We start from the raw sequence: 15,925 nt of genomic DNA, 5'->3' as shown, positions 1-15,925 counted from the left end.
GCTATTCTTGTGCCCTACACAAACACTTGGGTAGTTAAAGCTGTTTCTATTTTATTCATAGATTTTTATATTAATACCTGTCAAATTCACTTTACTCTTCTCATGTTCCCCAAGTCAGAGAAAAGAATCAATAGCATGAATAGTAATCACAGTTTTCTATGTGTCACTCACTGAGTCCTTGTTTGTGAGGTCACTTAGAATCTTCACAGCATGTGCCCAGGAAATGGGCATCCATTCAATGCTGAGCATGTGCTGGGTGTAAAGTATTTGGTGCTCTTTATAAACTCACTGCTGTGAACCGACTGCTGCACAGAGGAAAGATTGGAGTCCCTAAGATGTTAAATAGCTATGTGTGTTAAAGTCAGGATTCCTACCTGGGTTTGTAGGAATCAGACCTACATCCCTAACTGTACCAAGGAGTTATAAAACAAGCATCCTGCCAGTGTGGTGGCACACACCTTTAATCCCAGCACTCAGTCGGCAAAGGCAGGCAGATCTCTATGAGTTCAAGGCCAACGTGGTCTACAAAGTGAGTTCTAGGACAGCCAGGGCTGTTACACAGAGATGCTGTTTCAAAAAACAAACAAAAAAAATTGAACATCCCTTATCTTCAGGTTTTCTCATGACCCCAAGACAAAAGAATCACAAAATCACTGACAAATTCAGCCTGCTCTTTGTCTCCCAAACCTTTGCTTCCTCCAGCCAGTCTGCTACAGTTAGGTGGTCTGTAGCCCAGCATGTTTCCTGTCTCAATTCCTTGTCTCTAATCCCAAAGGCGTGTAGTATCTGATAGTCTTACTGCTGGCAGGACCAGGAACCCAGGATGAACTCTGGGTCTTGATACAGACAGATAAGACACTAGGCTAGCATACAATCATTTTTGTTCTGTGTTCCTAAAAAGGGCTGTTAATATTTAATTTGGAGATTTTATTTTTCTATCATAGAAATGAATGGGCTCATATCAGAAGGCTCACAAGCAGCCATACAACAAACTAGACATATTCATATTTTAATGGGTTATCTAAAGTGCAATGTGAGTACTATTCTCAGTTTAGCTAGGGCCTGGCCCCTAAGTAGATGGTAAAGGAGACCATCAGCCTATTGGCAACAAGAAGCCCAATGAGGGAAGTCTCCACATCTGAACTCACATGGTGCTTAACTCAGCTCTACTTTCTTTGTGTCCCTCAGGCAGGCAGGGGAAACCACATTTGGGATCCTGGAGAAACTGCAGAGAAGCTCTGAGAGAAGAAGCTAGGTCTCATCCTCAGGCTCAGAGCATCACATTCTGATTCCAAGTGTGGTAGGGATAGCTGCCTACACCCTGAGGTCCTATCCCTAGTCCCTTACCTAAGCCATCCAAACTTCTAAGCTTAGGGAGAGGCATAAACTTCACATCTCCTCAAGTGACTTCCACGAGCTAGAACAAGGGGGATTTCATACCTGAGTGCACCCAACAAGCCCCAGAAAACATGTGAAAACCCAGATGTCTACATCTTCTTCCAAGAAGTTCTGATCTAACAGGCCTCAAATCCAGCCAAGAAATGACCACTTCTGTAAGCCCTGGGGCCTAGACTTCTCATGGTTCTGAGACACCTGAGAACACTTGGATGAGGCCAAATTGGAGCTCTTTGCCAATCCATATTTGAAGGTATGACTTAAAAGCTGGTTGTACACACCAACAAAGCTAGAGGCATTAGACTATCACTGTGGCTACTCTGTCCTCATCCTTGTACCTTTAGTGGCAAATTCCAGCAAGGCTCCTTTAACCATTCAAACCGCAGCTTGGCTTTATCTGAACAATGAGGTAATCTGTGCCAAAAGATAACTTCTGAGTGAGAGATTCAAATGAGTACCCCAGTTACCCTGGATATATTGCTGCTACGGAAATGACAGAGGAGAAAGAAGAAAGACCCAGAGGGCAAGAGACATGAACTAGCATTTGATCCTTAGCCAGGAGGGAGACATAACCACTACTGTAATAGGCAACACTGGTCCAGTCAAGAGGTACAAACATATTCCCAATATAATAACAGAGGAATATTGAAGAACAGAAGAGTTTATATTATATGTTGGATAGAGGGGGCAGGAAAGGAAAAATATGTAGCTTGCAATCCTTCTAATACTGGGAATTATATGTGGAACAAGGATGGACAGGGTCAGATACATAGAGGAAGTTTAAAAAGTCATTCTTGGTTTAATCTCCTTTTCAGGCTACATGAGGCTTTGGTGTCAGGGTCCAGCAAAGGGAACAGTGATAAATATTTCTATGAAGGGCCAGAGAATAACTAATTTTGGCTTTGCATACTCTATTGTCTACAACTGCTCAATTAAGCCTTAATAGACAAGAATAGTCATTGGCCACACATAAATGAGTATGTGTGACTGTTTTCTAATAAAACTTTATTCATAAAATATAGTTGTCAGGGCCATTTTATCCAAAGGCACTCATTTGTTGAGACTGACTTTAAGGGAAGGGATTTGAAAGAGACTAGAAGTAGTAATCCCTCCAATTCTCTTCACTATTGTGACTCTGGACTTGCAATTATTTACTTATCAACTGGGCATTGTAGGACAGCCATTCCTAAGCTGGAGGTCTGAGCTGGGTGGATTTGTTCCAAGGGCCAAACTGTTCCAGTAAGCTAATGAACATGAAATACTCTGAAAAGCCAAACGTGCTTTACAAATAGTCCCCAAATCCTTACATCAAAGGACGTTTTATCATCCTGTGCCTGCCTTTTAGAAGAATTCCAGACACACCACTTACCAGATTATGTTAGAGAATAGTTTATTTAAAGAAAGAGAAAGGTCTCAATAAAATGTCTTGAAGATCTTAAAGGGATGTCAAAGTTAAAAGAAATATGGGGTGGCTGCCCCTTTCCTGGCAGAGCCCATGTTTTTTAAACTGTGATGACTATGAAGTAGAAAGTCTCCCACTCCCTTTCATCTTGTTTCTCTACAACCTGGCCTATTTGGCCTTCTGAAGTCAGAAGTCCATTGAGTAATTCCTCTATCTGCTGTCTTCTCACTGCTTGACCTGGGAGAATGGTGCCTTGTTGCTGAACTAGTATGAATACTAGCTATCCTTTGAATAATCCAAATATCTGGCCATGTTCTAATGTGCCTGAAGAACCATATAGTGACTGCAAATGGTTGCTGTCAAGTCTGTCTTCCATTTCTGTAAAGAGGGTAGTGGGAGATGCAACTCATTCCATGCACACAATGACCACTGAGGACCCAAGGATTCTACAAATCTCATGCCATTAGTTACTGTACCACCTATAAAAAAAGAAGGCAATGGAGCTTGGAGAATTTGGAAACCTCATGTAACATCAAAGAGGCTGAAAATGATGGATTTAAATTTAGGATTTTCTCCAGGACTCAGATTCTTTCCATATCATTAATGATCTCATCTATACAAAACCAATAAACACTCTTCCAGTGAAAAAATATATAATTTTCATCTGGGAGAATTTCTACCTCATTGATAATCTTCCCCGAGTAAAGAGAGAATCAACAATGCCACCTTGATCAGGTGAAGCCAAGGACTGAAGTTAAACTTGAAAGATATCATTTTAATTATGAGTTTTCTATAGTGGTATACATTGCATTTTATCCTAGTACTATTGCTATCATGAAACAATATGACCAAAAGCAAGTTGGGGAAGAAAGGGTTTATTTGGCTTATGTTGCTATACCATGGTCCATCTGAAGGAAGTCAGGACAGGAACTCAAAAAGAACTGGAACCTGGAGGCAGGAGCTGATGCAGAGGCCATGAAGGGAAGCTGCTTACTGGCTTGCTCCCCGGCTTGCTTGGCCTACTGTCTACAGAACCCAGGACCATCAGCTAAGGTGTACCACCACCCACAATGGGCTGGGCCCTCCCACATTAATCACTAATTTAAAAGGTGCCCTACTGACTCATCTTCAGCCATATCGTATGGAGGGGAAGCATTTTCTCAACTGAGGCTCCCTCCTCTCCAATAACTAACATGTGTCATATTAACATAAAACTAGCCACCATACCATTGTAATAAAAAACATAAAGAAAGCTTTTGTTTGTTTGTTTGTTTTTCTACCTTTGGAAGAAATTAGTGGAGTCAGATCTAGCTAAATATTGACGAAACATGCTTTCTCTCTCTCTTTTTTCTACATTCTTCCAACATACATGCACTAGCCTCCCTTGTATGTAGAAGATATCATGTGTCTGAATTTTAGCCAGTGGAATTTGAGCAGAAGTAACCAATCCTGCTACATCCAATTTCTGTTTGAACCCTCAATGTCAAGAAACTCAGGGTTTGGAAGCAGATTTTGGGATACAAAAACCCCTAGGCAATAGTATCCGAAGTTCATGGACCACTTCTTACAATAAGGCCAACCATGGACCAGAATTCTGCTTGAGAATGAAATTTTCTGATAGAAAGCCCCATATCTGTTGTTATAGCAGCTTTTACTTAATATAACTACTTCAGCAGATAAGTTTGACACAAATTAAAAAGCAGATCAACACAAATTAAAAAGCAGATCACATTAGCTTCTAATTTGTTCCATATAAGGCTGTAAACAGCTGTTATTTTGCATCATTAAGAAAGCTGCATCTACAGTGCTGAGGTGATGGCTCAGTGGGTACATGAGCTTGCTGCATAGCACTGGGACCTGAGTTTGAATCCCTAGCACCAATGTAAAAGCTAGGTATTGCCCTGTGTACCTGGAAACCCAGCATTGGGGGTAGAGATGGGAGGAGCCTAGAGAGTTCTCTAGCCAGCTAGCCTGGTAAAAATGGTAAAAATGGCAAGCTTCAGTTTCAGCAAGAGACACTGTCTCAAGGGAACATAGTTGAGGGTGATAGGGCAGGACACTCAGTGTCCTTCTTTGACCTCTACGGTATGTATGTGGGTATGGGCAAACCCCATACATGCATACACACTCATACAACATACACCTATACCAGAGAGAAGAAAAATGCAACTGCAAAGACAAGTTAGTAGAAGTTGTGTGACCTTGAGTAATGACATAAGGATTTTAGGTCTTTAAACTTCATTTTTTCCTGAATTCAAAGTCAGCAACTAATGACAGCATGCATGAAGGTAGCTGCAATTGGTTATTCCTACTGTTCTTCATGAATTTGATAGAAATAGAGTCAACATATTATTTTTAAAATTCTACTTGTTCAACCATACTTTCGTAAAGGAGCTGCTAGAAAAATCTAAGTGTACATTTAAATCTGCTTTATGTTCCTACTGAATGTGAGTCCCAGGCTGTGTATGCACATCTGTACACTTTGATTTTGTGTATGGCGAAGGAGTCCCACCTTGCTTTTTCTATGTCCCACCCCCTTGGGTAGGTTGTTTCCCCATCTGGATCTTGATCTTTCATGTAAAACTTAGAATCTTTATAGATTGGTCATATCCAGCCCTGCATTAAACTAGTCAGCTCTGGTGTTATTGTTCAAATCCCTAACAGTGGGATCTTGGCATGATGTTCACAGCCAGAACCTTGTGTGCATTTTGTCCATTTATATCTAAGTTCTTGTTTATCTTCCACCATATTTACCACTTCAACCTACTTCATCCTGTTTCCTTCACAACTATTTCTAGTGTCCCTCTGTTATTTTAATTACCACTTACTTCCTTAGTTATGTGGTTTCTGGTCATTCCATAAACACTCCATCTAATAGATCCTCTTGACGCATTCTCTTACAACAATTCTCCCCCAAAAACCTCACCTTGGTCTTGCAACACAGTCCAGGTGTCTTTCTTACCTCCACAGACCTTAGACCCAAGTGAGTTAAGGGACAAAGTGAACAATGAGCTGAACCTCTCTACCAAAGGGCCTCACTCCAAAGCCTATAACTTTAGCTATTTTGCTCCTTCCATAGTTTATTTCAGGGAGGTACCATAAGAAGAAACTCATTTCCTTAAAATGTAAAAGAACAGAAAATAGGGGGATGACAGAGGTTTCTGGAGACAAGCTGCAAAGTATAGAAATAAACTTCTGCCAAGTGTACACAGAAGTATTATAAAGAATGCATTTCTGCTGCAGTTGTCCACCACCCTCAATATTACATTTAGCTAACTTAATTTTCTGTGAATCAAATTTATTCAAAGTGAAATTTCTCTTAATAGGTCATCTGAATAAACAATTTCAAGTGTTATCTGCCAAAAAAACAATATGTTTCCAGGCTTCAGATGAAATCGGCAGTGTCAGGCTAAGAAAACAGCCTCAAAAGCTCACAGAGAGCTGGAACAATTGCACTAAAAATTGGAGCCTGGAGGTCAGTCTTTTCACTCAGTTGTGGAGGGAAAAAATGATAGGTTTCTACTAAAACCAGGGGAGATGAAATATGCCATTTTTATAAAAATAAAAATGCCTAAAATAATATATTCTTAAAGCAGCAAGTATCATACAAAGAGTAAGACACCCCAATACTGACAGACCAGGCACACAGACCATTATTATTTCATAAGAGTTCCTGCACCATGCTTCTCCTAGCCTGCAAATGGGGTGCTCTAGGCTGTTGACCTTCAGGTAAAAGAAAAGAGAGGCAGAGAGAGAAGAGGAGGAGAGGGAGAGGTGAGGGGGAGTAGAAAGGAAAGGGAGAAGAAGGTTGAAATAATGTGTAATTATGCAGATGCAAGGAAGTTATTAGGAGAAGCAGGAGGCTGACTTGGAGTAGAAGTTTTGTCAGTCTCTATTCTGGAAATTTCTTTGAATTAGTGGGTTTGTGTAATGGAAGGGATGAAATTTGAAGTTCTATTTCATATTTGAAGAAATGGAACTCTGAAAAGCAAACCAGTTCCATGACAACAGGAGGAAATAAATGCCCTAATTGTACCACTAGAGACTGAATCTATAGGCTTTCTCTAACAGCATCTAAAACTAGAGTTTCCAAAGACACAGTCTTGGAATTGAAAACTGTAACAACATAAGTAGTAACAGACTGTGCTTCAGGACAAATGTTACATTAACTCCTGCCCATGACCTTGACACCACGACTCACATGGCTACAGCTCAACTGGCACCCAGCACGCTGAAGTTCCAATACAAACAATCACTTCTCCAAGCACAGAGGGAACCCCAGTCCATAGTCTCTGTCAATGCAGAGCCACTGTTGGCATCACAAATAAGAAGGGAAAGAGTCCAGAAACCACAGGATCCCTCCCTAGCCTCTAAATGAAGACTTCTGAGAGCAGACTCCACTGCATTCATCCAGCAAAATGACATTCATTGTATTCAGAGCCTCTTAAAGAAAACCAAACAATGATTGGTGAATGGACCCGCCACAGCTCACTCAAGCTAAGTCCTCCCACTCAACGAGTAGGAGGTAGAGATAACACAGCAGCTCCCCACCATTACCCACAATTTCATTTACTTTTGTTGCCTGTAGTCAACTGTGGTCCAAAAATATTAAATGCAAAATTCCAGACATAAGCAATTCATGACTTCTATTATAGTACATTGATATAATTTATCAGCAGTTGTTACTATTCATCTCTATTAAATTAAGGGTTATTATAGGTATGCACATATGAGGATATATATATCCTCAGTGTTCTCTATGATTTCATATATCCACTAGGGGACTTAAGAATATCCCCATAGAATGGGGGTTGATGTCACTATTAAAGTAGGACCTGTGATTTGGCCTTTAATTTTTGTCTCCTAAAATATCTGTTTATCTTAGGAGGGCCCTGAGGCAGCTATGCCATGCAAGTCAAGCATGCTTTGATCATATAACTATTAGTCATGGAAGTCAGCGGAGATGACAGTGCTCATTATCAGCACAAGATCTTCAAAGCTTGTCTGACAGATAATGGTACTTGATTCTCACAGTCTAGCTGACAGGCTGCTCAGCTCTGGACCTCTAGAGAGTGTGAGCAGTTGACAGACCGAGACTGACCTTCTCTTGTGGACGAGTAGCTATTGAATTGTGACTCTAGGAATCTTGCATCATGATTCATCTGAAATAGGGAGATAGACACCTTCCAGCAGACATGGGGAGTTTACAAGTCAACTCTTACAATACTATCATATAAGTGGTCCTAAACTGTACATGCCCTATGAAGTCAGTACCATGTATCACTTGTGAAAGATCAGGATGGTTGCCACAGTTTCTGAGAAGCTGATAGGCTAAGATAACCTGGTTACATTGCCCACAGCACATAGGTTTCAAGCTAGACTTTAAACCTAGAGGTGACTTCAAGATCTAGATTGGAAGGTTGGAAATGGAAATCACAGAGACACACATACACTCTTGATTCTGCAAGTGAGTCAGTAAGAGAGAAAATGTGTTCAAAGACCACTGGGAGTTTTAGATCAGTCAGTCCAATAATGCCCCCTATGCTAATAAACATGTTCTAGGACCTGTGCCGCCCTGTCACAGCAGCTGCCAGTCACATGTAGCATTTGGATACCTGACACATGGCTAACACAACTTAACATTTAGAGCATCTGCATGTTTTATTTTTTTTAGTTCACTTGATTTAATTTTAACGAATTTTATGTGTATGGGTGTTTAGTGTACATGTATGTTTATGTATCATAGATATGCCTGGTGCATAAAAAAACCATAAGAAAGTATTGGATTCCCAGAAGTGAGTTTGCGGACATGTGAGTGCTAGGAATAAAAATTCTGGACAAACAGCCAGTACTCTTTATCACTGAACCATCTCTCTAGCTTTATTCATTTGATTTAAATTGTCACTGAATATTGTCATACAGGGTGCAGTTAAAGATATTTCACAACAACACTATTCAGGAAATGAAGTGGTCCCCATAGTTTGGGGTAGGAGGGAATTGAAGAATGCAGGCTCCAACATACTAGAATGTGAACAGGGCTCTCTGCTTCAGGCATGAAAAATTTCGCTATAGTTTAGTTCAGAGTCATGGTCCCAAAGTGAATCCCTTTAGTCTACATATGAGTAAAGTCAATTATAGTACCATATTCATTTGCAACCATTATTTGTCATGTTTTCTGAGCATTTATTAATTGTACCTAATAGTGGGTTTAATTATGACACGGACATACACACACATCATAGTCTTCCCTGTACAGCATGCCTGACCTCTCTTTCACTGCCTCCTTTCTTCTTCCAAAAACCTTTCATTTCTTCTTCTCTGGACTCTTCCTTTAACAACTCCAGTCGACACTAAGTTTGTGAATTTTTGTAATCAACCTGGACATTGAAGCTGAGTCATTTCTTCCTTGAAATGGCTCTCAATGTACCTGGAGTTTCTACCTCTATCTCTGTGAAGAAGACAACCCTGATAGCGTGAGTGATGTCACTCACAGCAGGACTGCCTACCTTCTCCCCACAAACAAAGCCATACAAGCAGGAAAAAGAATCCCTCCATCTCCACCAACCCTGCATATAAACAAATTCAACAAAGGGTCTTCATCATCCTGTCACATTTCACTCCACTCTTCCTACCACAGAGGTAAAAATGAGATTTTTAATACCGTGATTCCTGAACCCTGTCTCGTAAACACCAAAAAAAATACTGTGATTCCTGTCTTTCTTTTTCTCACTTACCATTTGCTGGCTAAATGAAGAAATACATTGAAAATTGTCTGACTACCAGACAAAAATCACCAACTGAGCCCTTGGAATAGAGCCTGCACTTTCTCTCTCCTGTATAGGCTAGTCCTTGATATGTCTGTGCTTTTCAGGTCATACATGACTACCACTCAGCAAGGGCACTCAAAACCTTCATAAGTATTTTCATTCATAATGTTGCTTCCACATGTTTCACTGATCTTTGGCAATATTCCTTGTGAGCTTTTAATAACAGCCCACAGTAACCATGACCCCTCCAATCTGAGAACTACAGGTTATATAGTATTTGGGGGCAGACATAAAAGTATCTGGTCTTCATTATTTCTATTTATAATTGAAAGTGATTATTATGATGCTTGGTATAGTAGAAAAAGATCCTTCTATTCATCTTTCAAAAAAGGAGTGGATACATGACTTCTTGAAACACTTTCCATATCAAAAGAACTAAGGCCTTTGGAAGCACAATAAAAATGGTCTATTCCCATCTTTAGATACATGATCCTCTTATTGTTGAGCTTTGAGACCTTTGAGAGAATCAAACATGAGTTTCTGGGACATATGCCCTAAACATCTTTAAAATCTCTCCAGATTAGCATTTAAAGAAGAGACAGGTCACCCAGCTTACCCTCAGCCCCAGTCACTGAAGTGGCAGCCATTGCCAGGACAATGACACCACTATTACCTGGCTCAGTGCAGTTCTTGCTGCTCCGGAGTCCTGCATCTTCAGAAGTCAGTGTATCATTAACCTGCATCAGCTTCCTACCCACCATCCATTTTCTGTCTTCCCCAATGAGATCCATGAGGTCAAGTTCTGTAGAGTAAAAAAAAATAGAATCACCATGTACAGAAGTCAGTGTATCATTCACCTGCATCAGCTTCCTACCCACCATCCATTTTCTGTCTTCCCCAATGAGATCCATGAGGTCAAGTTCTGTAGAGTAAAAAAAAAAAATAGAATCACCATGTATCACTAACAACCGAATGTAATGTCAGTCTTTATCCATGCTGGCCTGTGCTTTAATCAGCTATGGTTTTACTCTGTCCTTCATAGATGCCTTTAAGACATCTTGAATCTATTTGAGGGCTTTCTCTGACTGTTGACTCCTAATAGGCTCCACAAAAGCAGTCTTCTGTCCAATGACAGGAAGGAACTCATGTATGAACACTTCATTGTTTGAGAAGGATGACAGTGAAGTATGCATCCTATACTGGATTCTAGCATTTCCCACAGTGTGAATAAAGTAGTATTGTCTACAAGACAAATCTTTTGATAAAGTATATTTGGTTGATGGCTATATCCTCTGTTTTTCAATCCCCTACATTCAAGGATGCTAAGGAATGTTTAACAACCAATAATAGTGAGGGAGGCATCTAGACTTGTAGCCATTGTATGATTTCCATGTCACCAATACTCTCACAAGAACTAAATTCAAACTATGAACGTGACACCATAAAGAACCAATCTGGGAAGAGATGGAAACAATGGACTCTACTAAGTCAGTGTGAGCTGCTTTAGCCTATCAATGTCTACACCTCCAGCATATTTGCTTAAATCATCTCTCACTTAAACCAACCGTAGTTGAACATATGCTCAGAATCTGCTCCTTGTGGGTTACCCAAACTAAGGTACCATTTCACCATTCCAAAAGCAGTGACCTGCAAGGGATGCAGCATAAGATTCCAAAAAACAACAGATGGAAGAGAAATAAGACCTAGATCTCTGGGTGGGATGACTATGGAGATGAAAGAGTCAATACAAAGAACGGAGAGAAAGGGGCACATGAGGGAAAAGGCTCTCCATCTGGCTTAGTGGATGCTGAGTCTGAAGTTTCTACAGATAAGATTATCAGGAAGAAATCATATAGCTTCTTGGCAATGATACCTCAGGCAGGAGAGCTAATACAAAAGAGATCCCTTGGAAGGCCTTGGGATATAATCCAGATGGGGTCTCTGTAGGTTTCATGACAGGAAGGAGTCTCCATGCATACATATATTAGTGATGACTAACGAGAAGTAACAGAGAAAGAAAACCTTTGAGAACCTAACATTTCTCCAGAGAGCAGGCAGTTAAAAGAATTCAACAGAGAATCACAAGAAGAAGGGAAAGAAAGTGGAAAGGTAGAATGAAAATAAGGAAGAACAAATCAAAGGAAGAAAAAATAACAGTCTTGAACATCATGGACAAATCCAACAAGACAAACAGAGAATGAGAGCTTGAGCTTGCCATGAAGGGTTATTGGAGATGGAGGCCATGAGGGATTATTGGAGATGGAAGCCATGAGGGAGTTATTGGAGATGGAGGCCATGAGGCAACTTGGAGATGAAAGTGATATGACATGGTAGTTCTTCCTAGCAGCCTGGCACAAAAGAAAGAAATTGAGATCATTATCTCCAAAATGACTAGAATATCTGTAGTTTTAAAAAAATGGTTGTATTAGGTTTTTGAGAAAGAGCTTAAAATTGGGTGGTTAGGGAGGGGAAGAGGATCTGGAAGGCCTTGGGGAAGGGCAAGAATATGATCAAATATATTTAAAAATAAAAATACTTTAATAAAAATGTAAAAAGAAAAATGGTCCCAAATACAAGACAAGGGCTTAATTCTTGGGCCCAGGGGCCTTCACACAGCCAACAGAATGCACATCAAGCCAGAGCAAAAAGCCATCATCTCCCAGTCTATATTTTAATTTTCCAAACAATTTTAGCATCACTATGGGTTTTGATTCTCAGAAAGCTACACAGGAGAGTATGGACATTATCTCTCCAGTGACAAACTGCTCTAAGACCACAGAAGGCAAAACCTCGTACATGGATAATTTAGGGTCCTAAACCTTCCTGGAAAGTGCAGTGTTCATGTTCATTTCACTTCAAAATCTACAGATAGTATCAGTAGCTCATGAATTTAGGTTTTCCCCCAAAACAGTCCCACTCCTGAATGTAAAACTGTAAATATATCTTAATTAGAATTTAGGCATTTAGCCAGAAAAGGACCCCTAAACAGAGAAGGGTTGGAACAGTCCAATAAACAATCACTTCAACTCCAAAATATGAAAAACCTCTTTGGTAGCTACACGTATTTACTTGTCCAAAATTACCAGAACAACACTTAAGAAATGGGCTCAGAATTCAATCAAGTTATCTGGATAGCTGTTTAACCTGAATAGTTGGTCCTCTGACTAAAAATGACGTCAAACAGAGAAAAAAAATCTTCTAAGAACTCATGAAGAAAGAGTAAACCCAGTGGCCTTTAAACTCCAATAAGCAGTCTTAAAACATAAATATACCATATCAAAACTATCAAAAGTGTGGAAAGAGGCATTTACTTTGTCCCAGGCTAGATGTCAGGAGTGGGTCCTAAGGAAGATTTGAGCACCGCTGGCTTACAGATGTGATACCACCAAGAATGTGCCAGGTAATAGAGAAGTAGTGTAGGGAAGGTATGCATCAAGCCTGCTGCCAAAATAAGTGAGGAGCACTGGATCCCTTTGAAAGCATAATAAGCCAGAGAAAAAGCACCCCAGATCCCCAAGGTGTGAGACAACATGGGTATTGGTCTACCCATTCCTCCTCTGCCATAGGTTTAAGATTATTGTCACAAACATTAATTTTCATCCTTATCTTTTATTTCTTATTTTTAAATGTGTGTGTGTGTGTGTGTGCGTGTGTGTGTCATGTCACCAGCAGAGGAAGCTTGTAAGGCTGTGGTCTCTGAGAAGACGTGACAAGAGAGGGCCATAGAGGTGCTGGGATTCTAGACTGTTGTGAGCCACCAGTTGTGGGAGCAGAGAGTTGAACTCAGGTCCTCGGCAAGAGCAGCACATGCACTCTATTACAGCTGAGCCATCTTTGTATCGCATTCTCCAGCGTCTCTAACCTATGATATGTAGCTCCAAAGTAAGCTCCGGTGCATAGCAAAGGCATTGGGCAGTGAAGCACAGGTTCTAGAAGCTGCAGAGTGCCGGTAAGCAACAGAGACTCTGAACAACAGACATGGGCAGAGTCCTATGATATCGGGTAGTCCACATTGTGTATAAAGAAACAGTCAGGCTGTGGTTGGCAGAGTGGCCCTTCTATGGCCTGTTCTCATAATGTGGGTCAGAGATTGGTGCTCTGTGGACCCACAGTCCTAAGGTTCAGGCAGACCCTGAAGACTTGCAAAGAAGCAAAAGTATTCTTTCCAATGACTCCCAAAGCTCTACTGCCAAGTTTCCATGGTTCTGTGACTCTAAGAGAAAAGCTGATACCAATTAAAAGATGTAAAAGCAAAGCCAGCTATTGTAGCAGAAAATGAGAGGATTTTTTAACATAATGATTCAATATCTTCAGGAATTAGACACTATTAAGACAGCACCTCAGCCTTCCAAAACCTACAAACTTTTATCTCAACAAAAACAGACTTGACCACCGACCACTGATACAACAATGATGTTCGGAGTCTGAGAAAATATTAATAATAAAAATAGTAACCACCTCCAGTGAGGACAAAGTTTGACGGTGCTATAGTCCAGTTTGATTTCCTCAAAAATCTCCTGGTAAGAAGAGAAGGCTTCAGGGCCTGTGTGTCTCTGCAGTAAATAAACCAGCATGGAAGTGACTTGCCTATGATCACAGGCAATCTATGGCCATGCAAATACTTCCCAAAACCTTTGTCATTGTGGTTACTGAGAGTCTATTATGTACGAACAACTTTCCATACTTCAGTATGTTTCATCTTCCTAATAAACCTATTTGGAAATACTAGCTCTATTTTTTGCAAATAAATAAATGAAATGGAAGTATAACCTGGATAAGAAACATGCTCTGCATTGCACAGTAAGCAAGTAGCAGAGGAGAGACTTGAACCCAGGATTAACAGTTTCAAAGGCCAGCCTCCTGGCAGATCCCTGGATGGAAGAAGTTCCCCCTGGTTGCAATGTACAGCAAATAGTAAGGCAGATTAGGAAAGTGGCCTGCATCTTATAATAGGTATGGGTGAAGATAGTCTCACTAGACCTATTCAATAGTCCCCAGGAACTATTACAAAGTTGAGCACACACCTGGAAAGCACTGCAAACCAAAGATTTGAACACTTGTAGAATCTCATTCTATACTTGGCCCTCTACACAAGAACCTGGTTATCACTGACATGGGCTGTTGCATTCTTGCATTTAGAGACAAAAGGCAAAGTGTGGGCAGTGGGGAAGCTAGGAGGCAAGAGAAGATATGCAAAGGGTGCCCACATTTGCTCTTTTCATTTCTTTCTCCTAACTCACCTCCCTGGCTCCTTGGACCTCTCTGCTACAGCCAAGAGGCTGCTCCGCAAAGCTACACTCGAGCAATGTCAACAAAAACACATGGCCCCAATCCAGTGCATTCTTGGCTTCTCATCTGCCAGGCCCTGGAAGTTGCATGTTGGCCTAATTAGTCAGGGGAAGGGGTGGAGGCAGGGGGTGTGCAGGGGAAGCAGCAGGCTCCCATGTCACATGTCACCAGCAGAGGAAGCTTGTAAGGCTGTGGTCTCTGAGAAGTGACAAGAGGGGGCCACAGAGATGCTGTGGGCTGCTGCTGGTGGAGGAGGAAACTCAACTCCCAATCTGAGATCCGAGCTGCATGCACTGCGGAAGAAAAGAAAGGGAGGCCGGTGCCAAGTTTCCATTACAGAGCTGTGCGCTCACCCTTTTGCACTCTAGCACTCCCCCCTTCTCCTCATCCTCCATTTCTCTCCCATTCTCCTTCCCATGACAAAAGCACACAGAGCCCATGGATTTCAGACACCAATGACGGATCTTCTTGGAAGCCCCATGACCCAGATTCTCAGCTCACAGCCTTGACTCCTAATACACTCTGTGTTGTCTGCCAGCCTGACTCACAGACCTTCTAACCCTTCTGTAGCCTCAGAAGAGAAGGGGGAGGCTGTTTGTTCTCTGCTAAGGGAGTAACTCCTCAGAGACCTGGACAGGTTGAAGATGGCATCATCAGTGACAGTAGAACAGTAGGAGAGGGAGGGGTAAGTCAGAGTGGCCAGGGAAAGAAATGTGATCAAAATACACACACACACACACACACACACACACGAAAATGTCACAATATAACATTTTGTCCAATTAATATATGTTAATAAAAATGGAAAATAGAAGAATGTAAAATGTATCTTGTATATCCCTCAGCTACGCACCCAGTCCCCTGTCTGTGTCATGTCACATCCTGCTACCCTTTTGCTTCAGACATTGATCAGCCCAGGTGGAAGTCCATATCTGAGCCCATAGTCTAGGCAAGCATTTCCCTACTTTGTCCTAAAGTGCTGGGGGGCAGCAGAGGAGGGACCTCAAAGGAACCACAGTACCTCTTTGAGAGTACATACAACTCTTTCCTCTAGAGAGCTGGAACGCTATCC

The 15,925-nt window shown here is 41.2% G+C and overlaps 1 protein-coding gene across 2 annotated transcripts in view; it reads right to left on the bottom strand.

Moving 5' to 3' along the window:
• The window catches only part of Slc24a3 (solute carrier family 24 member 3), a 490,244-nt gene that overhangs the window by 409,889 nt on the left and 64,430 nt on the right, over positions 1-15,925 (bottom strand). Inside the window, exons 2-3 of one of the 2 annotated variants that reach the window (XM_040746432.1) lie at positions 10,422-10,486; positions 10,238-10,301 (exon numbers count right to left, since the gene is read on the bottom strand). In XM_040746432.1, coding sequence (XP_040602366.1) covers positions 10,238-10,301; positions 10,422-10,486 — 129 coding nt within the window. Of the gene's footprint in view, positions 1-10,237; positions 10,367-10,421; positions 10,487-15,925 lie in introns of both variants that reach the window. The other variant, XM_040746431.1, reaches the window with a different exon arrangement.

Source organism: Mesocricetus auratus, unplaced genomic scaffold (genome assembly GCF_017639785.1).
Source record: "Mesocricetus auratus isolate SY011 unplaced genomic scaffold, BCM_Maur_2.0 Super-Scaffold_100004, whole genome shotgun sequence".
Taxonomy (NCBI): domain Eukaryota; kingdom Metazoa; phylum Chordata; class Mammalia; order Rodentia; family Cricetidae; genus Mesocricetus; species Mesocricetus auratus.
This window is presented reverse-complemented; position numbering and strand designations above follow the sequence as displayed.